Source organism: Staurois parvus, unplaced genomic scaffold (genome assembly GCF_062004578.1).
Source record: "Staurois parvus isolate SC_StPar_1 unplaced genomic scaffold, SC_StPar_1.0 ptg000025l, whole genome shotgun sequence".
Lineage (NCBI taxonomy): Eukaryota > Metazoa > Chordata > Amphibia > Anura > Ranidae > Staurois > Staurois parvus.
This window is the reverse complement of record NW_028317821.1, coordinates 23805445-23828420: the sequence shown is the minus strand read 5'-3', so window position 1 is coordinate 23828420 and position 22976 is coordinate 23805445. Positions and strand designations below refer to the sequence as shown.

The following is a 22976-nucleotide window of genomic DNA, read 5'->3' as shown; positions in this document are numbered from 1 at the left end:
TGTGGCTTACGCGAGCCCCCTACCCAGAAGTGAAAAATCACATATATACATGATTGTGCGCACCCCTGCCACCCTGTAGCAATACTTCTGCTATAGGGTGGCGGGAAAGTAGTTAAAATTATATTGGTATCTGTGGTGGGAGTAGTCATGATGTTCATAGATAAATGTCCTTGGACACTTAATGCTATAGTTTCTTTTCTCTGGTAATATTATTGCAGATACATTAGACTCCTTGCTCAATGATGAGAAGGATGTAGTGGTAGATAGGAGGAACCACTTTAAACATCACAAGGGGCAAACGTCATTAGAAATGGGTGGTGCTGAATATAAGTAGGCTGCTGCACAATCTTAGCAAAGACATGTGAATCCAGAAGCAGTGCATGCTTGAAAAGTGAATATCTGTGGAACTTATGATGCCAATCTTACCTCTAGCTCATATTGTCATAGCCCATAGAGTAAAACACTTATGGAGTGACAATGGTGTTATAAGGGAATATTACCTCTGAAATGTATTCTTCCCATTTATAGGCAACATTTATATTGTCAACATGTGCAAATAGAGTGTTTTAACTGCACATTTTAGACAGTCTAGGTGATGCCTTCACACTGTACAAAGTGAAAAGCATATTGGACAGCAATGACAATCTCATTCCCTCTTGTCATCATTGAAGCTTCCATTCATAAACCCAAGCTCATTTATTATTACTACAATTGTCCATAATACCCAGTCTTTCTTTAGCAAAAAAAAAATCTCTGTTATCTGTTACAGCAATATTGAAGATATAGTTTAAATTACAAGATAAAATACAATGACCTATCCACAATGAATGGCCAGCTCCAACAGTACCAGGGACTTTGTAGTACTCATTCTTTTACTCTTCCATTTGCTTAAAAACCCCAGTTATCCATGAGGGAATGGTTTAAAAGAAAATAACATTATGTACCTAATGGTACTATTTTTTGTCATCTAAATATTCACTAGGCCAAGATGTTAGGCATATCACTGCCACTGCTACATCAGCTAATCAATTCAATTCAAGCTCCTTTTGACAACAAGTATTCTCATCCCTAACAGAGCAAGCCAAGCTGATAGTGATCTTCATGTGCTCCTAACATTTGTTCATTTTGAACTGCTTGTTTTCCCATGAAGGTGAAAGGGATAAAAGCAATGTGATGAAAAGCACCTTCAAAAGAACCCAAAAGCATCTCAAATGGATTCTAAAAGCAACATCAATGCATCTAAAGGCATGTTGTAATTGCCCAGCTACAGAAACTCTAACAATGATGTCCCTTTCCAGTAAGCTAATCGCACAGCTTTCATAAAGCAATGATTCTTGCCAGATAGCCAGAGGCATGCAACAACTGGCACATGGAGTAGCAGCTGTGATGAAGGTTGTTGTCACCAAGGGCATTTTTTTTTATCAAAGTTCAGAAGCAGTTATAATAAAAACAAGAACTGGTATAACTTCAATAAACCTACCAGCCAAGTTAATTCCTTCTTATCCTTTATGTATTTTCTTTCAAAGCTACTATACATCCCCAAAAGCAATATAGTACATTTCTGTTTGTCTTCTGGATAGTACATGTAAGAAGAAGCACTATGGTGCCTTAATACACCTCATGGCCATGAGGAAAAAAGCACAGTGGAACAATTCATTGATTTCACTCATCAACTGAGCAACCCATGGTTTTCTTTGCTTTCTAGCAGGTTCTCCAGGTTAGAAGTAAAACTGTTGAGCTTATTTCCTAATTTTAGTGGCTAGGAGTTTACTAAAAATATCCAGAGTTGGAAAACAGTTCAGACATTTCTTGAAGAAACTCTGTCTAACCCCTGAAATTACATAACACCCCCCCCCCCCCCAAATTTTGTCCATAGAACTATGCATACATGATTCTTAATAGGTTCAGACTTAGTAAATGCTTGTGTACAGTACATCCAGTTTAGAAGATATTACTCAGCTAAAATGCTATCCCCACTTTGAAAAGGCAGAACAGGGTTCCGTTATACAGCTCAATCAATGACGGTACCATGCGCTCTTATTCCATCCTCCACATACCTGACTACCTCTAATAGCAAAGAAACACAGTCAACCACCATCTTAGGATAGAAGCGGGGAGTGTTTGTTTCTTTGCATTCAGCCGCTTTTGGATGTGTGACACCTAAAAACTGTCAATCAGATCCTTCAGGAACAACTGTTACATAAAACATTTAATTTGTGTTATATTTTTATTAGAGGAATGTTGACATAAGTTCAGAAAGCAATTCAATGACTGACTTATTGCAATAATCCTGTCCAGTATCCATATAGGAGAATGTGAAAAAAGTGAAAAAAGGATGAGAAGGGTCTTTCATTGGTCCTCATCCTTTTGAGGAGGAGAAGAAAAACACATTAGTGACCCTATATACGACAGAGGAGGAAGATAGTGGTTATGTTATAGATGATGAGAAGGAGCAATGCTTGTCTGTTCTTCTCTATGTGAAGTGAGACCTATCCATTGTTTAGCAGATATGGTATTGATGGCCAAAATTATGAAAATTAAGTATTTCAGTGGAAGGTGTAGAGCTTTACAGTACATTTGTGGCAGATTGTCAAAAATGGCAAGCTTCTTTCTTGCTTATTTCTATAATGACAAGCATAGTACTAGTATACAAGCCAGCAAAGCTTATAGATCCTTGCTATAAAAGCAAAACAAGAGAGTATTTCAAGGCTTCTGAAAAAAAAGCCAAGACACTAATAAGCTGTTCTCCACAATCTTCTTGCACCACCTCTCCCTGAGCAGTTCTGAGAGTGAAATCCTTGTACTTTCTGTTTTGCCTCATTGCTCCATCACTTCTTCCACCTCATCCCACAGGCACACTGGCAAAAAACAGTAGCATGATGCACATTATCCATCGTGAACTCATGGGCATGAGAAAACATATCTAGTATTGCACTGAGGCACAAGCACTGAGTTTGAATGCCAAAAAAATGCATTTTGAAAAAATTGTCAGATTGTACATGGATTGTCAATGTCGATTGTCTATGATACACTCAGTTGATTACTGACTGTGCATACCAGTATCCTTAGTTTAGTTTACCATAGTAAATATAAATATATAAAATCTTGATAGCAAATAGTATAGTGTAATTTACCATCCTGGTCCTTCTTTGCCTAGTTGCAAATATCCTATCAAAAGACTGATCTGCACAGGTGTTGTTATCCTCGGATGTACTGAATTGATTGTATTAAGGAAGATGAGATTAACCTTTATTAAAATTAATCAATCTTTGGTACGTGGCAACTTTCATTTGTCCCAGTGAAGTATAATGTTTTCAAGCAATCGGATGGCCAAATCTTGAAGTGTATTTTAAAAGATTCCATAATATCTGTTTTCATTTAGACTAATATCCTTTATCAGATAGACTGGATCAAGATTAATATGAGCACTTTAAGTCATAACATGCGGGTTTCAGCCTAATAATGGGGGCTCCATTCCTTTTTTGTGCAGATGAAGGTATACAAACACATAACTTGAGATTAGTTAAACACACAGTAAAACACATCTGTCAAGGTAGAAAAAAGGAGACAATGCCTTTCAAAGAAGTAATTTTCACAAACAAGACTGGAGTATTTCTTTTTTATGAAAATATTTTAAGAACACCTCTTCATATTTATTTTTCTATTGGTTAATTTACTTCTTTTATATTAAAATCTGAATTAAGCAATAGAACAAAATGTAATATTAATGGCCAGGTCATGAAATATTGCAAAATTTTACTATGATTATTATTGTCTGCTGTGAATGTGTGAATATTCAGGAACTACAGGGTAATCTGTCAAGAACTGTGCTCCTGTTGGACTTAAACTCCTTCCATGTATGTAGCTAGGAGTTTACTAAAAATATGTTCACAAATGGGACACGTACTGTGAATTTGTGCATAACCGAGCATGTGTTTATTGTTAAGTGCATAATAATAATAATATATTGATTATTAATAACTAATAATTAAGATTGACTCTTGTGTATTTCCCAATATAAGAATACTGTGCCCGGGTGCATATTTAATACAAATAACCTGGTTCTTAAAAGAAATATACAGTGGGGGTAAGCATATTTTCTTTCTGTATTTATCATGGTCAGAACTAAAATAATACAATTAAGTATTTGTACTAATTTTAGTCAAGTAAACTTGAAATATTGCATGTTATTATAATCTAACAGTATTCATCCAGCCAACAGGTGGAGCTCTAGTTTCCTTTTCACATGTAAAGCATTGTATCATTCTCAGCTAGGCTAAGGGAAGCCCATTGTTTGCAAGACCCAATGGGGGTTGATTAATTAAAGGCTTAGAAAATATTCATTAATAGTAATAAACTTGATAAAAAAGGGTGAGGCTGTGCACTTTACATACCCAATCATATGCATGGGAAATTGAAAAGAGCCACGTTTCCAGTGCTGTCTATTTAGGTACATTATGGTGCTTTGGAAATCCTTTTTCCCGCATTAAATGTGTTTTTAAGTAAAAAAAAAAGTTATATATATAATAAATATAAAACAATATCTTAAAACATATACACTTAAAATAAACATACAATAAAATAACCCAATAATATATATATTCTCCCTTGAACTTGACTGTAGTATTTGGCTTTTAATACTTTGCTTGGATTGTATCTTTAGTTCCTATACTTGCAATATCATCATTCATCATCATTATATGTGGTTTAGATTCTGGACCACTTACACTAGCAACCTGTGGTTTGATTCGCATAGTACCCTCATTTAAATTATGTAGCTCACATCTCACTAAAAATGTATTTTACCCGATTTTCAATCATGCATTTATAATGTTTTAATCAGAGCTATTATATTAACTATTATGAAAATGTCTTTCTTTTATATGAAAATTTGATGCTAAGAAACATGAAAAGATATCTGAGAGTACTATCAAGTAGTTTCAAATGATATGATATAACTGGAGGTAAGGAGAAGATTAAAGCAAATTTGCTTTAATATCACTCATATGCCACTTATTTAAAGTTAAGAAAGGAGATCCATGAGGCATGAATACTAGATGGAGCACATAATAGTGTAACTGTCTTTTGTAATGTAAAATTCATGAGCATTTAGACATTTAGCAATGATCATTCCTACTTACATCTTAGAAGAAATGCGGCACTAGTTGGAATGCATAGCTTTTCTTACATTGGTAGTTATAATTGTAGGTCGTCCATCAGTAAATGATTGCCTATATGACTGACACCTGTTATCATGAAGATCTAATTTAATATGAAAGGGATGATTTACTAAAAGAGTAATTTACTCACTTTGTTCATTGAAGCTATGTTAAATTCAATCACCCAATCATGTGCAAATAAAACTCCTAAAAAAAAAAGCATACATGATCAGGAGCTCAAAGTGAACCCAGTTTACTTGTCTAGGTGAAAAATATAAAAAAATATTCTCCTTTAGCAAAATACTCCCAGGGACTATTGGACATACAGTATATAAGGTCATAAATCCCAGAGAGCTCTTAATGCACAAAGACAGCAGCTTTGACTTTTGAGGATGATTGCCCAAAAGTGCCACTTCAACTATTTTTAGGAAATAATAAATGGGTCAAATTGTGCTATGTGAGATTAAAGGAATAATGGTATACAGAAGCATAAAAAAATGACTATAATATTTTTTCCCTTTCAGCCTAACTAATTCTGTTCTTCTGTTCTATTGTTTGCTATTTAGAACCATTTGCTTGAATGTTTTATTTAAAAAAGCAAAAAACTAAATATAGTTAAAATGCACTTAAAAAGGAGATGACACACCTTTGATGAATACATATTGCTAAGTACATCTGCATCTAGTGTTTTCATCTCTTCTTCTGAATCTATAACAAGAAAAAAAAATAAAAATATGCAAAATTATATCTATAGAATGTATGGTGTTGAAACTAATACTAAAAACTACTATATCAACAACAGTGTATAAAAGAACACATTGGTTTAACCATGGTTATACTGGTTAACATTCAATATATATTATATAATAATTCTGCACGCTTGTCATGCCACAACAAAAATCACATTTATCAATATGGATGCTTATTTGTCCCCAGTAACCACATGTTATATAGCTCAGATAGTGAGCTACATTGATTGTATGTAAATGAACATTTTTCAGCCAGTGCAGTGTGATAAGTTATTTACATATACTTTGTCCTTTAAAATATGTGGAATTTTGCTGCTTAGAGTGCTAAGAGTGCAAATATGTTGTGCAAAGAACACATGCTCATCAATTTAAGTAAAATCATATTTAAATTCAATAACTTTTTCAGAAGTTAAAGTCAAATGTTTAAAGTGCAGTAACCTATAGCGACCAACAGGAAACCATCTTTTAGTAATCTGAAAACATTAATGCTCCTTACTGCCTTTTTAAATTAGCTTGACAACCTACTAAGGACACATATTTATAATTATTAAGTAATAACACAAAGATACTGGTGACTGATGACAAAGAACACTGGAAAAACAAATTAGGATGTTTAACCAAATTCCTCATACTTGGAAGCTAAGTTGATTAGTAGCGATGGCCAACAGCTCCTTTTTGTCCCAGAACATTTTGTTTTCTTTATAAAACAGTATTATAAAACCATATGAAACCTGGACACATTTGTCATACATTCACCAAAACGTGCTGCCAAAATTCACTACCTATGATAAGAAGGTAACTGTAGCATTTGGTAATTTTCAATAAATGTGCCTTTAACAGAAAGTGCAGATGAATCTAAATAGTGAACATACTTAATAAATTAGTCAAATATTTGCCAAAAAAAGGTCAAATGCGCTGAATTTCACTTTGGCTATTATGCCCTGTAATTTTCTGCTATGTGCTTGCAAATAAAGAAATAAAATATGAACTGTCTGTCTGTATCATCCATTTATTCAGTTTAAATAGAAGTTTAAGTTTGCCTTGACAGTTCATTTCTTTCTACGCTGCTGTTATGGCAAACAGATACTAGCCAGTAGCCATATAGAAAATGATAACTAATTACAAGGAGAAAATATTTCTACTTTTCTCCTGTGGCATTCTCCTCTGCTCTGTTGTAGTGCAATTAATGGGCAAAGGATAAGACACTAATACATTTTATTCACCTCCTGAGCCAAGAGGTACAGCACCTAACATTATTCCTCTGGTACAGTTCCGGCAGCAATCAGGTTAAGCCAAAAACTAAAATTAAAAGTGTAAGGTTTTCTTGGGAATATGGCCAGAAAACATTCGCACATACCTTTAAGACATTAACACTATCATAATAGTGCTCATGCTTTATTGTGTCAACTAATCTCGTATGTTAAATTACACATTCTCAATCTACAATACATATATTGATTGGATTGCAAAAAGAGCAATCGTCTATTATCCAATGTTAGCCTGCAGAGATCCAAAATTGGTGAATCACAACTACTACCACTGGCAGATATATACCAATTAGTCAATCAATTCATTTTAATTAATAAAGGTTCAATAATTTTGTCTAAAACTGATTTTTTTTGTAGATGCTGGAAGGCTGAGTAATCCCCTATCTTTTTATCCCTTGGGTACTGATGAGGTCCAATCTTCGTAGTGTAGTTCCCCTTACTTGAAATCTCTCTTGGTGTTTTGTTCATGTCATAAGGTAAACTAACTAAAGGAAGCTTACAAGTCAATATTATCATTAGCACCTACGGAAAACCAACATATCAGTTTTAGCTAGCCTTACCCGTATTCTTTTATGGCTAGATCCCCAGTGTACACAGGTATGCTTAGTGCTACTAATGAGTTCCCCTATACCTGCTGCCTGTAACAGGACTGTAGTTTATAGATTTTGCCTGCTAGAAAGAAAGTATAAAGGAAATATATGTTCATTTGAATTATTGATCTCCTGGAGAGCTCAGATCGATGAAGATAAAGTTTTCTTTAATGCTGTGAAAACCACAGCTTCTCTTTCTTTGGATCTATGAACCCATGCCAATACAGGTTGAAATAACTATGAACAGAAATGTCCTCGGTTGTCAATTATAAGAAGCCCTTGTTCTAAATTAGAACGGGCTGCAGGCTTGTCAGAAGTGATTTTTGTGCGCTTAACAAAAAAAAAAGAACAAAAAAAAATAGTAGCATTATCTTTACCTCCCTGTATGATTTATATCACTTCAATATTTTGCAAGAAGGGTAAAGGTTCTAACACAAGTTCATTATAAGCCACAGCACTTCTTTCATATCTATTTATGTACCTAACCAGCTGTAATGTCATGATGCTTCCATGCAAGCTGTTTCACGATACACAGTTCTCATTTTTCTCAAGAAGCAAGCTGTAAATTAGGTATGTTTTACAATGGGAAAATACACTATGTCTTGCAAAACAAGTAACTCATAAAAGCATGCATTCATCATTTGACACAAGTAAAACACAAAGGACACAAATCAACATATAAAAAAAAAACATAACTAAGATATACACTAGCTTGCATTATTTTGCTGCTCAGCTCTACCATGTAACAAGCAATAAGAGATAGTCACAGAAACATAGTAACAGTTTTCAATAGTAAGGCATACACTACCTGTGCACATCCCACAGCAGGTAAAAGCAAGAAGCATCAAGCACACCATCTGAATCCTTAGTCCAGTCATCATGAATTATTTAGGAAACTTTAGTCCATTCAAAAACAAAAATGCAGTTGAGACTGACAGATCTTCTCTTTCTCAGTGCTGTGTACCATAATGAGAGTGCTGGATCCTCCCCAAGTATATAAGCAGTGAAATGATGTCACAAGTCTACAGGAGAGCATTTTGAATATATCCCAGCCCACCACTGTCAGCCCTTGCTGCTTCATATAGCATCTCCTCATTGCGAACAAAATGACGCACATTGGTAATGGTGATTTCGGTCTGTGGACGTAAACACAGTGACGTCCTGAGATTCTTATCTAGGGCAAAAGTAGTTAAAATGGATCTCCTGTCATTTTTTATTAGTCACATTTCAGAGCTGGCAATTAATACTTTCAAAATAAAAATAACTTGAATGGAATTTAATAGTAGTGCACTCTATGAACTGTTAACTGTGCTGTTAACACCGATGACACTGTGCTTTGTCACAACATGATGATGTGATATTTAAAAAAACTCTTCTTAGAAACTATATACTATATATAATAAATACAAACTTACTTTTCTCCCTTTGGACTATTCTAATAGTGTCCACAGGCATGAGTTAAAAATTGTATCAGTTAAATTTTGATATGCTTGTTTGATTGACAGTTAATAGTCACTATATCATGCAAAATTTTACATTTTCAGGAGATCAATGTTGGAATAAGATATCATTCAGTGGTATTTTATATCTACATTGCCATCCTGCTGTAGATATAGAACAGAGGTGAGGTTTAATTGTCTGTTACAAAAGACTGTACAGTATATTTGTTTTTTAGCAGAAAAGAAGAACTTAGAAAAAAGGGAGAGAGATTTGAACATGGCTGGAATGACAGTGAGGACAATGGTATTAGCTATGCAAATCATAGGTGGTTTAGTGGCTCATGTATATTACAGTGTGAAGAATATCCCCCACACAGAAACACCCTGCTAGAACTAGAAAAGTGATCTACAGTCCAGGCAGAGCAATAACTTTCACAGGAACAGATGAAGCATGGATCCTTGAGTCTTGGTTGGTTGATACAACCTCAGAGGTCCAAGTCTAGGGTTATTCCACACTTACCCATCAATGTTATGAAGTCTGAAAGAGGGCATTAGGCTACACTTTGTAAAGTACCACTGAACCACCAAAGTGACAGATATATGCACACATTTGTCCACCACCTACTTAATGTGTACATTGAGACTTTAGGTTTCACAGAAGTATTTATTCATTACAGGTACTTATATAGTGCCATCAATTTACATATATATTGTACATTCACATCAGTCCCTAACCCTCAAGGGGTGTACAATCTAAGGTCCCTAACTCACATTCATACATACACATACTAGGGCCAATTTAGAAAGGAGCCAATTTACCTACCAGCATGTCTTTGGAGTGTGGGAGGAAACTGGAGTACCTGGAGGAAACCCACGCAGGCACAGGGAGAACATGCAAACTCCAGGAAGGTGGTGCCGTGGTTGGAATTTGAACCAACAACTCTAGTACTGCCAGATGGAGGTGCTAACCAATTAGCCACTGTGCTGCCCAAGTGAACAGGGGCGTATTTACCACAAGCCAAACAAGGCATTTGTCTAGGATGGCATTTTTCAGGGGCAGCAACGCCCCCATGGAAGAAGGGATGGAAGAGGAGACACATGCGGCTTGGGGACAAGGTGGGATCTGACAGAGGCTGCGGGCTGCTTGACACTTATTTCCGGGGATGTGCAGAGCTGTGAAGGTGAGAGTCTTTCTCTCTCTTGCTGGGAAGGGAGTGGCTGGTGTATGGGGGCGATGGTAGTGGAAGGCTCTCTCAGGTGGGAAGGGAGAAGGGGTGTTGTTGGTCAATGTCAAGCTCTCTTCTGGGGGGGGGAATTTAGTGTTGCCTAGGGCAGCACAAAACCTACTGCAAGTGGATATATATATACTTTTATTTATATAACATGGACAATTTGTGCAGCACTTTATATACTGCTCATGAAATCAGTTCCTGCCTCCAAAGAGCTTACAGTCTACGGTCCCCCATGTAAGCACAGGGTGAAAAATGCAAACTCCATGAAGATATTGGGGTTGATTTACTAAAGGCAAATAGACTGTGAACTTTGCAAGTGCAGTTGCACTCTGCAAGGGAATTTGCTCCAGAGCTTAGTAAATGAAGTGAAGTTTCACTTTGCAAAGAATAGGGAGCGACTCAATGGACCACTTGGTCTTTTTTTCCGCCATTGCCCTTCTATGTTTCTAATACTCAGTCACATGTAAGGAAAGTAAAAATAACAAAAAAAAACCAGCTTCTGTGCTTGTACATGATTGGATAATGGAATTCAGCAGAGATTCCCCTAATTTATTAAGCTCTAGAACAAATGCCCTTGCAACTGCAATTGCAAAGTGCACAGTCTATTTGTTTTTTGTGAATCAACCCCATTGTCTTCATCAGGATTCAGACCAGGACTGCAGTCCTGCGAGCCAGAAGAGCTAACCAGTAAGCCACTGGGGTTGATTTAGTAAAATTGGAGAGTGCAAAATCTGATGCAGCTCTACATAGAAACCAATCAGCTTGCAGGTTTTTTTGTCGAAGTGTAATTGAACAACCTGAAGTTAGAAGCTGATTGGCTACCATGCATAGCTGCACCAGGTTTTGCACTCTTCAATTTTACTAAATCAACCCCACTATGTTGCTCGCACTACAAGATGCAGAGAATATGTTCATGGATCAAACCGGGGCTTTGAGAGCAAAAACCACTAGGTGCTAAAGGAGCATCACACATCAGGGGGCTATAAGCACAAACAATTCTAGAGGGTGTAACATGCCATGGCTGAGAAGACCTTACCAACTGAACATTAGGGTAAACACCTAAACTGTGTCTTAGGTCCCTATTTAAAAAAAGATGTATTGTCCAATTTGTGCAGAAAAAATATATAAACACTTTCACTGGACAAATGGCTGTGCATTTTTTTTGTATAAATAGGTCCCTTAGTGGCAGGTATTGTATGACCAAACATTCATGACCACCTGCTACAGTAACAAATACATAATAGATAGAGCCATATGGGCTTAAAGTATATGTGAGCCCTCACCTTGTAAAAAAAAAACATTTAGTTTAAAATAGAAATGAAAGGCAAACCATTTATGCATACATATACAAAAAAAAAAGAAATAACTTTGTTTCCCTTATTTATAATTGATCACATACACTTTGTTCTCTCCTGTATGATGAGTTTAAAGAGCTGTGAAAGGAGAAACATCACTACACTGGTCTTCCCAGTGAATGACTGTGTGTGTGTGTGTGTGTGTGTGTGTGGGGGGGGGGGGGGGGAGAGTGTTTGGTCAGCACAAGCATGAGCATTGGAGGAAAGCATGCTGAGTTCTCAGCACAGATAGAGAATTGACCACGCTGTGCTCTCATGCCTAGTGCAGGGGCTGACTGACCATTTGGAAACTCGGGCACTGCCCAAGGGCCCGAGGTCGGTAGGGGGCCCCATGAGATGCCCCTGGTACCTTTTTCATAGGCTTTTTTGAGTTTGGGCAAGGACACGGGGGCCCCATGATCTCCTATTGCCGGGGGGCCCCATGAGTTGTCAGTCCGCCCCTGGCCTAGTGTGATCAGTATTTCCTAGAAAAACAAAGGGAATGACAGGAACACCTGCTATTCCACACAAATCAGGCAATACAAAGAGAACAGGACATTTTTTTCATACAAGTACATTGTACATCCACTGTACAATGCACATTCACAGTACATACTTACACTGGTTCAATCTGGACCATTGTAACTATGAAACATAGTCTATACCAAAACTCCAGCTTTATAGGATATGTTACCCCAACATTTCATATTCCTGATATGTGCCTTCTGTACCATGTACTTGTGTTAAAAAGCGTTATATTCTCTTTGTATTGCTTTCTTTGTGTGAAATATTTTGTGATCCTGCCAGTCCCCCTGATGTCCTATTTCAAACTGACCACACTAGGAATAAGATCACATCTATCTCAGCGTGGTCAGTTTTCTGGTTTTGCTGAGAGAACAGCCTGCCTGTCCTCCAATGATCAGACTTGTGCTGACAAGCCCCCTGCACAGTCATTCACTGGGAAGCTCCTTATGCAGCTGAGATTAGAAATATGTGATCATGTATTTAAAAAAAATGTTTATAATGTTATATATATATATATATATATATATATATACACACACACACACACAAATGTTATGATTTTCATTTCTATATGAAACTGAATGGTCTGTTTTGCAATGTGAAGGTTTACATGTATTTTATGGCAAGTCTCTTTTGTTCTGCACTGTGAGGGGAATGATAATGTATGATCAGTTCAATTACAAGTGAAAAATTAAAACCTTCATTTACATTCTCTTGTAATATAAGGTTCACCTTAATTTTTTATCTGATGGGGTTCATTCATTACCAAACCCACCCAGAGCTAGAAGGTAATTAAAGCAGCCTGGATCCTCCTCTTCTCATGTCCCCTGCAGGCTCTCCTGGCTGTTTGAGTCTGTTGGGTGCCCCCACAGCAAGTAGCTTGCTATGGGGGCAACCACTGCTCCATGTGTCCATTCACACAAGGAGTCACGGCTTGGCCCCGCCACCTCTCTCTCCTCATTGGCTGACTGTCTGAGAATGACAGCAGCGGGAGCCATTGCTGTCTCAGCCAATGAAGAGGCAGAGACCCTGGACAGCCGAGGCTGTCCTTCACATCGCTGGATTGCGATGAGGCTCAAGTAAGTATTAGGGGGGCTGGGGAAGCTGCTGCACACAGAAGGTTTTTTACCTTCATACAAAGAATGCATGAAGGTAAAAAACCTTCAGCTTTTACAACCACTTGTATAAAGTGAAAGATTCAGAACACATGTGCACTTTCTAAGTTTAGTTTGGCTGGTGTTCAAACAAATTGTGCCAGCAGCATTTGGCAATCAATGAAGCAAATCTAAACCCAAAAGCAAACATATATATATATATATTTCAGCTTACTCATCATCAAATGTAGTGGCTGCATTAGTTTCTTTTTTTAGGCTTTTTTCCCTGTATTTTCACCTGTCCCTTTTTGACTTCCTTTAACAGACAAGATGACCGGCAAAAGAGACACTTAAAAGATTGAAACAAACCATTTGCCACTGACGTGTGTTTACAATGGTCAACTTTTATTCATGTATGTAAGATCTTTATCCCAATAGAAAAAAAAATGTTGGTGTAACTGTTTAAGAAGTGTTAGCTGAAGCTCAGCTTTCATTTGTTAGTCCTTTTAAATTTGCTACTGTATCTAACAATACGCTATTCTCAGTTATTATTACATCGAGTTTATATAGCGCCTCAGCGCTGTACAATAGGGGGGGGACAATACATGGCACAGTACAACAATAACAAACAACGTACGAGGGGTAAGAGGGCCCTACTCTTTCGAGCTTACAATCAGTTTGACAATGCTGCTGTCCAAGGGTGGCTCCATTTCCCCATTGGAGCCATCCTACAGCAGAAAGTGTTTTAGTTGTCAGATCAGCATGTTAAAACAATAATAATAATAATAATATTAAAAATAAAAAAAAACACTAAAAATAAAAAGAATTAGTAAGCTTCAATACATTACACTTTTGCTTTTGTTTTTGGGTTTAGATATGCTTTAATGCTCTGGCACTTGTTCACAGCTAAGACAAGACATATCTACTGTACATCTTAGCTGTAAAATATAGCAATAGAAGGTCCCCTCTTAAATTTGAGTGATGCTACTTTTACTACTACTACTATTACTATTGATAATAATAAGAGTAAAGTTATTTTCATTAATATTATTGTTATCACCGCTAAAACTAAAGCTAAAATTAAGAAAACAACCTATTATTACAATATTTGACAACAATTACATCGTAATAATCTGTCTGTAAAGCTATATAAATGATAACAACACATTAAAAGATTTAAGTGTAGTATTTCCAATATTGCGTATCCAGATTTAATATTTCTTATATGATATTTAACAGTTATGTGAAACAGAACAATGAATTTTGTTCTTTAAAAATGTTAAATAATATATAACCACTAGAGGGCAACATAAAGATAATGTGCTCACTGAATCATTTAAATGTCAGACTAATCAGCCACTATGCTATACACAAGAGAAAGAGTAACAAGAATAGAATTCAGTAATGCATTTTCATATATAACTTCTGTGTTTTGTACATGTAACAATCCAACCAACAAATTAAAGAAAATGCATTTATTTTCAATGCCTTGCATTTTATAAAAGCTGAATAGTGTTAAGGGACCAAAAAAACACACTGAAATCTGATGAATTCCAAAACGGGAATAGAACACCTCAACGTTACATTCATTTTTAATTTTTTAGATTTTTTTATACAAATGTGTTCAAATTATAGGTGGGGGTTATTAAATAAAATGTAGCAGAGTGCTAATGTTAATTGTTACTAGAAGAAAAGAAATCAAATGTGAAAACAGAGAATACAGTACATATGTCTATCTGTTTGTTCTTTTTATATTGCTGACTGCTGAAATTGTATAGTTAATTTATAAATTATTTGCATAACTATTCACCCAGCGAAAGTGCATGTGTGTCTGCTCTATGAGAATGGAGCAAAAAAAAAAAAAACCCAAATGGATAATGGTAATATTCTGTGCTGTTTGAATGTAAATCATTCATTTAAAATGGAAAGTACCACATTTGTGCTCTAGCCGAGCTAAGTATCTTAGACCAAATGTGGCATTTTCTGGCTAAAGTCACTGATTTACATTTGACCATGTCACAGATGATCAGGCACTATAGCTGGCTTCTGTGTTCTTCACCTATAGCAGCACCCTTTCTCTTAAGGCAAGCAGGCCTTCTACTCGGTTGCCCCCAGGACGTATACATAATGTATAATGCCTGGCTACCATGGTGGGGCAGGTGCAAACTGAGCACAGCAAACAGGTACTTGCAGTCGGTAGACAGGAAGAGTGGTTCAATGGCAGTCAAGGTACAAGTCAGGCAAGGTTCAGAGTAGTCAGGGTCCAATCCGTAGTCAAAAGGCAGGTCGAGTTAACAGAATAGTTGATTTCTTCTCCAAGGTCATAAACAGGGGAACCCAAACAGAAGAACAGAGCAGATAAACAGAGAGCTTGAACACGTATTACACACACTATCACAAGCATGAGACTGCAGGCTTGGCTGACTTTATTCAGGTTTGGTCTCCGCCCAGAGACTGGTCAAATTAATCACCTTGTAGGTGGACAGATAGATGGGGAGAATGTATAACAAACTTAGGTGTCCGTTTATGACACAGAGAATAGCTGCGATTCAGAGGATTGCAGCTATTCTCTGGTCATTCACCGTTTATGACACTCAGGAGATCAGCGGAGAACATGTTCAGCTCTGCACTGGAGATCTGTGTTCTCCCTCCAGATTCTCCAGCCCAGAGCTGGAGAATTGGAGGAACTGCAAACTAAGCAGCGATAATTTACCTCTGCTTAGTAAACTGATCTTTTACTGTAATCCCGTGCGATTATAGTAAAATCAGCCGTTTTCCAGTGTTTTAGACCATTCTCCAGTGTTTTTAGACCATTCTCCCTTCGTTTGCAGAACTGATCTACACTGCTTCATAAACTGCATTCACAGGAGAACTGTGTTCTCCGAGAATGCCGGAGAACTGAGCAGCGATCTATTACCGCTGGTTCATAAGCAGACACCAAAACCAGGATGCTAAACCAGGATGATGGAATGAGACCAGCAGCTGTGATGGAGCAGGAGCGTTAGACACTCCTTACAGACCAACACAAAATATAGCCTGTTTACATTTGTTTTTTGCTCCATTCTCTCAGAACAGATGCACACGCACTTTCACTGGACAAATGGCTATGTAAATTCTTTTTTAATAAATATTTTTTTTTTTTTTCCAAAAAAGATTTTTATTAGAAGAAAGCAGGCATAACAATACATATACGGGCGTGAATCCAAAATCGGACAGATTACTGTATGTCGACTCCCGTGTTGCAGACGGGTCAAAGCATAACAGGCAATACAAAACATAACGTTGCAAAACATTTAGTCAACATAATATTACAATCCAGGAATTGTACCACAAATAAGAAATGAGTTAGGAGATATATTGTCTTTTGACCGTTGAGCAGGATTTTCTGTCAGGGAAGTGTGAAGTGTTGGATATTGAATATGAACAGCATCTATGGAAGCCTTAGATCCATTTCACGTGTCCAAGAATTGGAAGTGTAAGTGTTATGGAGCGTAATACGTCTGTTTGAGGTACAGTTTTCCATATTGGTTATGGTACGAAGATAAGAGTAGAACACAGGCGAGAGCTAAAGATCCGGTAGAAAGAGGGTTAGTTAGTAAGTAGAGTAACTTAGTGATAACGTAAGTATATAGGAAGGGAGAAGGAAGAAAGAGAGAGAGAGAGAGAAAAAAGGGGGAGGAGAGGTAGGGAGGAGAGGGGAAGGAAGGGCTTATGGTATGGTAAAACGGAAAAAAGGAGTATATTCTTGCGGGTAGGTGGCTTTCAATATGTGAAATGTGTCACAATAGAAATATCAGCTTATAGCTGAAGCCATGGTGCGAATCAAGACAGTCAACTGAGTAATATGCAGATACAAGTTCCAAAGGAGCAAGCCTTGGTGAAGGACAAAGGTATATGTAGGCATAGATCGAGAGGTATCTCAGAAATGAGAACATTCCCCAATGTCAGAATAGGTCTAGTCAATCATTGCTGCATTAGTAGGTGGTAGGTAGGGGTGGTTTTAAAATGCTTCCAACAGGCCCAAGTTCCCCTGATTCTCTTGGGATGTTCCTTTGAAACAGAGATCAGTTCCTCCATTTCCTCAATTCTAATGATCCTCACAAACCATTCATGGATAGTGGGAATATTTGTCGAGCGCCAGTGGACTGGGACACATTGTTTTGCGACATTGGCGAGTGATACAAATCAATGTTAACACATTTCAGGTGAAAGGCATCATGCTTAACCAATTGCCGTCCACTCTATAGCAGATTAACTGCTAAATGGTGGATGTTCTGTGCAAAATCACGCAGAAGCTGATCAACAGGTGTCAGACAATGGATAAGCATTGGCACCCATTGATTTTCAAGGAGAGTGAAAGGACACAACTCTGCTTATGTAAACAAGGCAGAGCTGTGTCCTGTCAGCAGCGATCTGCTAGATTTTTTTTCCCTTCAAAGCAGGGAATAAAATCTAGCAGATTGCCTAGTAAAAACATCTTACTGTGTACACAAAACACACAGCTAGACGCACAGTTAACCCTTTGAGCACCCTAAGTGTTTACCCCTTCCCAGCCAGTGTTATAAATACAGTGACAGTGTAAATTTTTATCACTGATCACTATATTAGTTTCACTGGTTCCCACAAAGTGTCTGTTAGTGTCAGACTGTCTGTCACTAAATGATTCCAGGACATAAACCATAGTCTGTAGATGCTATAACGTTTGCGCAAACCAATCAATATAAGCTTATTGGGATTTTTTTACCAAAAATATGTAGCAGAATACATTTTGGCCTAGGTTTATAAAGAAATTTGATTTTTAAATTTTTTTTACTGGATATGATTTATAGCAGAAAGTGAAAAATATTGTTTTTTTTTTAATTTGGTCTTTTTTCGCTTATAGCGCAAAAAATGAAAAAAACCCCAGCGATGATAAAATACCACCAAAAGAAAGCTCTATTTGTTGTAAATAAATTATATAAATTTAATTTATGTACAGCATTGCATGACCACGCTGTCAATTAAAGTAATGCAGTGCATAGAGCTAAAAATGGCTTGAAATGAAGGAGGGTAAGCTGAAGCAGTTAAGCCAGCACTCTTGCTACTCTGGCCTGTGCCAGCAGGATTTGATAGTATGAATGACTTGTTGGCTGACAATGCAGCCATTTTCCATCAGTTCTACTTTAATAAAATAGATGAATTATGTTTAGTCTGTAGATATTTTATATTAGACTTGCAATGATGAGTTTGTAGTTAGCAGTGATCACTGCAATGACTTTAATAAACCTTACTCAAATATAGGCTGGTGCTCTGGATATGCCAGTTTTTTTTTTTATCTAATTCAGGATTGCAATTAATCATCAGCCTCTATGCACCTCTGCAAGTCTCATTTCACCCGCATGTCTCCTTCTGCGCTTAATTTAGCAATCTGCGTCTCTGCACCAGTTTGATTCCTTATGTGTTCCAACCAACTTCTCGTTCCTAAAACATATGCTCACCATACTTTGTTTTCCTCTTCTGTGTCTGTGTGGTTCCCATGCAGTCCCAGCAGTTTGAATTATATGCCCTAGAGGCTTGTGATCCCAGCGTCTCAGCCCTGCAAGAACTATTTCCTGAATATCTGTTGTGAGTTCCCAGTAGCTGCCTGCTTGGGTGAGTCAAAAAACTGCAACCTGGGTGTCACCTGCAGCCAAACCCATCCCTACTTTGAAGAGCTCTAAAGAAGATAAGGCGGCTCCTTAGATTCTGCACCTCATCCCTCCTATGGACACTCACCGCTGCTTTATGCACAGACATGGTGGGCTTGTCCTTTAGTACCAACTGATGCCCTGCTTTTCCAAGACTCCTCTCAGTTCTCATTGACTCCTCTGTGGTCACTACCACAATCTACTTGCAGCTATGGTATTTACTGTAGTTTCTAGTTATCCAGTCAGAAGGAATGACCCCAGCTCACAATACATTTGCAGGGAATATTGTAGAAATACACTGATGAAAATGGAAATTGCAATACCTATAAACATATAAATGAGAATATTATAATATAGATTATGATTACACCTTGTCATGTACTTGCACACAGCAAGTAAAAATAATTATTAGAACTTTAAATTATTTGAAACAATTTGAGTTATTTTATTAAAACTGATAAGAGTTATGACTTCCATTTACAGTGATACATATTCATGTGGTATGTTAGACATGAAATCAAAAACACACATCTCTTTTTTTTTTAAAAAAGTTTTTTTCCCAAGCTTTTATCAACAAGACAGCCAGTTTTAATAATTTGAGCCAAACATTTAGTCACAGGAGTGGTTAGCCAATCATATCCAAACATGAAAGAATAACTGCAACCAGGAAAGGTGCTAACAGATGGCTACCTTTGCGAAGAGGGCAGTGTACATAAAAAGAATACTTTACTGAAAATGTAAAACATTGCACATACCAAATTATTTAAAAAATATTTACATGCCCTTCACAAATCAAATGCTAAAGTTGTCACTGAACACCCCCTGCCTGGACCACATTAATTCTTACAAACCAGTGTCACAATATTAGCTGCACATAATAAGCAGGTGATCTAGTGGAGTCAGTGTACCTACCAAAAGAGGGGTAAGAAGGGACTTTGCTCTGGATGAGGAACTTTTTATTCCACAGTCAAATAATGACTAAAATGTCAGGCATGCTATTGGTGTGCCTCAATATGCATATATTCAGTCATTTTACAGAAGGTGGTTTGGCTGAACAGTTATTTGGGATCATACATTTCAGTGGCAATATATGGCAGCGATCTCTCTAAAAGTTATGCAGAAGAAATTTGTAGCTCAATATCAAGATGTCCCTCATTTTGAACCAAATCCCCCTGTTCCTCTTTCCTCCTCATTTGTCCCTTTTTGATCTACTATATCAACCTTTCTAAAAGTGATCTACTGTTTAACAACTATACATTGTGGGAGATTTAGTAAAACTGGAGAACTTAGAATCTGGTGCAGTTGTGCATGATAGCCAATCAGCTTCTAACTTCAACTTGTTCAATGAAGCTTTGACAATAAAACCTGGAAGCTGATTGATTTCTATGCAGAACTGCACCAGATTTTGCATCATGCAGTTTTAGTAAATAACTTCTCTAAACCTTTTTGTTAACCTCCAAATTATTGCATTTGTTATTGTAAAGTGATTTGAAATTTTTTTTTTAAATAATAATAAACATATCATACTTACTTGCTCTGTGCAATGGTTTTACACAGGGCAGCCCCAAACTTCCTCTTCTGGGGCCCCCACCAGCATTCCTGGCCCCTCTTCCCCCATAGTATGTTTGTGTGGACTTGATCCCAAATCGGGATCTGCTTATTCAATGACATATATAGCACAGCTCAGCCCCATCAGCACATTATTTGATTGACAGCAGCAAGAGCCAATGACTCCCACTGCTGCCTCCATGTCCAGAAGAGAGAGACAGAAAGAGCAGTGCTGCTGCTCTGGAGCACATTACTGGATCTAGACCAGACTCAAGTAAGTTTTTGGGGGGCTAAGGGGGGAACTGATCACAGAAGGAACCTTCTGCCTTTACAACCACTTAAAAACCAGTATGAAGGAAGGGAGGTGGCAAAACAAGCATGTGAGGGTTTAAGCAATTGTATTATTATATATGTTATATTTACCCATTTGAGGCAGCATAAGGCATATATACAGAAGCTTGGCAGGTGGGCCTTAATGATCAGCTGCCGCATTTATGGATCTTTGAGACTCCACTGTTGTTTGCTGAGTGCTATCCCAGCACAATGACTGAGCTATCACAAACAGCCTTGGTCACCTGTACAATTGGGAGCCAGTGGAATGGGCTCCCAGTCATGAGACCACTGTGACAACCAATCAAGGCTGTCACAAGCTCAGGAACTCCAACTCTGCCTCTCAGCATTAAGATCCACTTAAAGGGCCAATGGGAGGCATCAACAAGGGGTTAATTCTTGGTAGGAGCATGTCCTTGCCTACATACTAAAAGGTGTCCCTCATTCTCACCTCAGAAAGTTGGGAGGTATACAAAGCATTCCAGCAGGGGCTGCTGGTCCCAGACTTCCAGCACACTCATAGCTTATTAGACCAGACAATGTGCATACAGATTTGTGTCTGTTAGCACCTTTCATGGTTGTATTTATTTTTTCTAGTCAGGTTATGGTCTATTGTCTAATATTTTAGATGAGTCAGTGAGGTCCTAAATAAATAAGGGTGGCTCCCAGGTGTTTATAAAATGATTGTCGTATCCAAACCATGTTTAGGCACACTTGGTGGGTAAGTTGAGGCCAGTGCTTTTCTAATAAGGCTGCATGATAAGCTGCACTAGGATGTCATTATCTTAATAATGTTTTCATTGTCCCTCCATGTACAGCCAAAGAATAGTGTTTGAAATATCTTGTGTTTGATTTACTAAAGGAGAAGAATGGCCACTCACTTGGAACAGCCAAATAAAGCTTTGTTTACTTCAAATATCCACTAATGTGCAGAGGGGATTTAAAATATATTCTGTAATAAGACTGTCAGAGAGTACAGAGGGTACAGAAACAAGAGAAGCTGATCAATATGCAAGGTATTGCCACCCAGGTTGCTTGAAAATTGGCCACAACCCCCCCCCCCCCCCCCAAAAAAAAAAAAATAGAAGCGCAGCCTAGCAAAATAAGACTTTTGTTAAACAGACGTAAAGCCAATGTATTGCACTTAAATGGTCTCGATGAGAATATTGATTTTAGGGCTGTTTAATAAAAGTCTTATTGCACCATGTTGCAGTTCCCCTTTTTTATGTTTTCATACAAATGTTTACAAGACCTTGTCCAGGCATTTTCACAAGGGATGGCTGCAATTACCCTTGCTTTGGCTGCTTTATGTGGCTCATTCATGCACACTAATTAAGCTGGGAACACCTGAAAGACAAGTCTCTTTTAGTTCTTTAGGAAATTGACCAGTATGCTGAAAAAATTATCATGAAGACCCCAAGTTACTCAATCAAGACAGGTAACAACTGTAAACAGCATGCACACTCTAATATCACACTCCTGCGATCAGATGTCCAGGAAATCAGACCCACAGCTCAATAACCACAATGAGAACATTGTTTTGTGAAGGAGAATTAAGGAGAGATCAGATTCATAAGATAAAGCCAACTGTGGTATAGTTCTTACCAGGGCTTTTTTTCAGCGGGAACATGGGGAAACGCAGTTCCAACACCTCCAGCACTGAATTATGTAATGGCAAAGAGTGCTTGTATTCTTTAAAAGAGTGGTACTGGGAGGTGGGTAGGGGGTGGAACCAAGGAATCATTCTCAGAGGTGGGTAGGGGGCAAAGACAAGAGGTGATTTGGAAAGGGCGAGTTCCAGCACCTATTCTCTAAGAAAAACATTCCTAGTTATTACAGTTCATAATACTGCTGACTGCCACTAGAGGGGTTCACCAAAAAATCTATCTGGTTGGACACTCAGGGCTCGTTCACACTTGGCTGTTTTAGCAACGCTTGCCAAACGCCCCTATGGGCGTTTGCAGAGTGTTTTTTAACGCTTGGCAAATGCTCGGCAAACGCCGCATGCACGGTTTAGCGGAGGTTGCTAGGCATTTGCCGAG

At 37.7% G+C, this 22976-nt stretch overlaps 1 protein-coding gene across 1 annotated transcript in view; it reads right to left on the bottom strand.

The window, feature by feature from the left end:
• NTS (neurotensin) overlaps positions 1-8766 on the bottom strand; it is a 58031-nt gene extending 49265 nt beyond the window's left edge. The window contains exons 1-2 of the mRNA XM_089652397.1: positions 8575-8766; positions 5806-5867 (exon numbers count right to left, since the gene is read on the bottom strand). Of these exons, the coding sequence (XP_089508523.1) occupies positions 5806-5867; positions 8575-8647 (135 nt within the window). The 5' untranslated portion in view covers positions 8648-8766. The remainder of the gene's footprint in view (positions 1-5805; positions 5868-8574) is intronic.
• Between the last annotated feature and the right edge of the window lie 14210 nt (positions 8767-22976).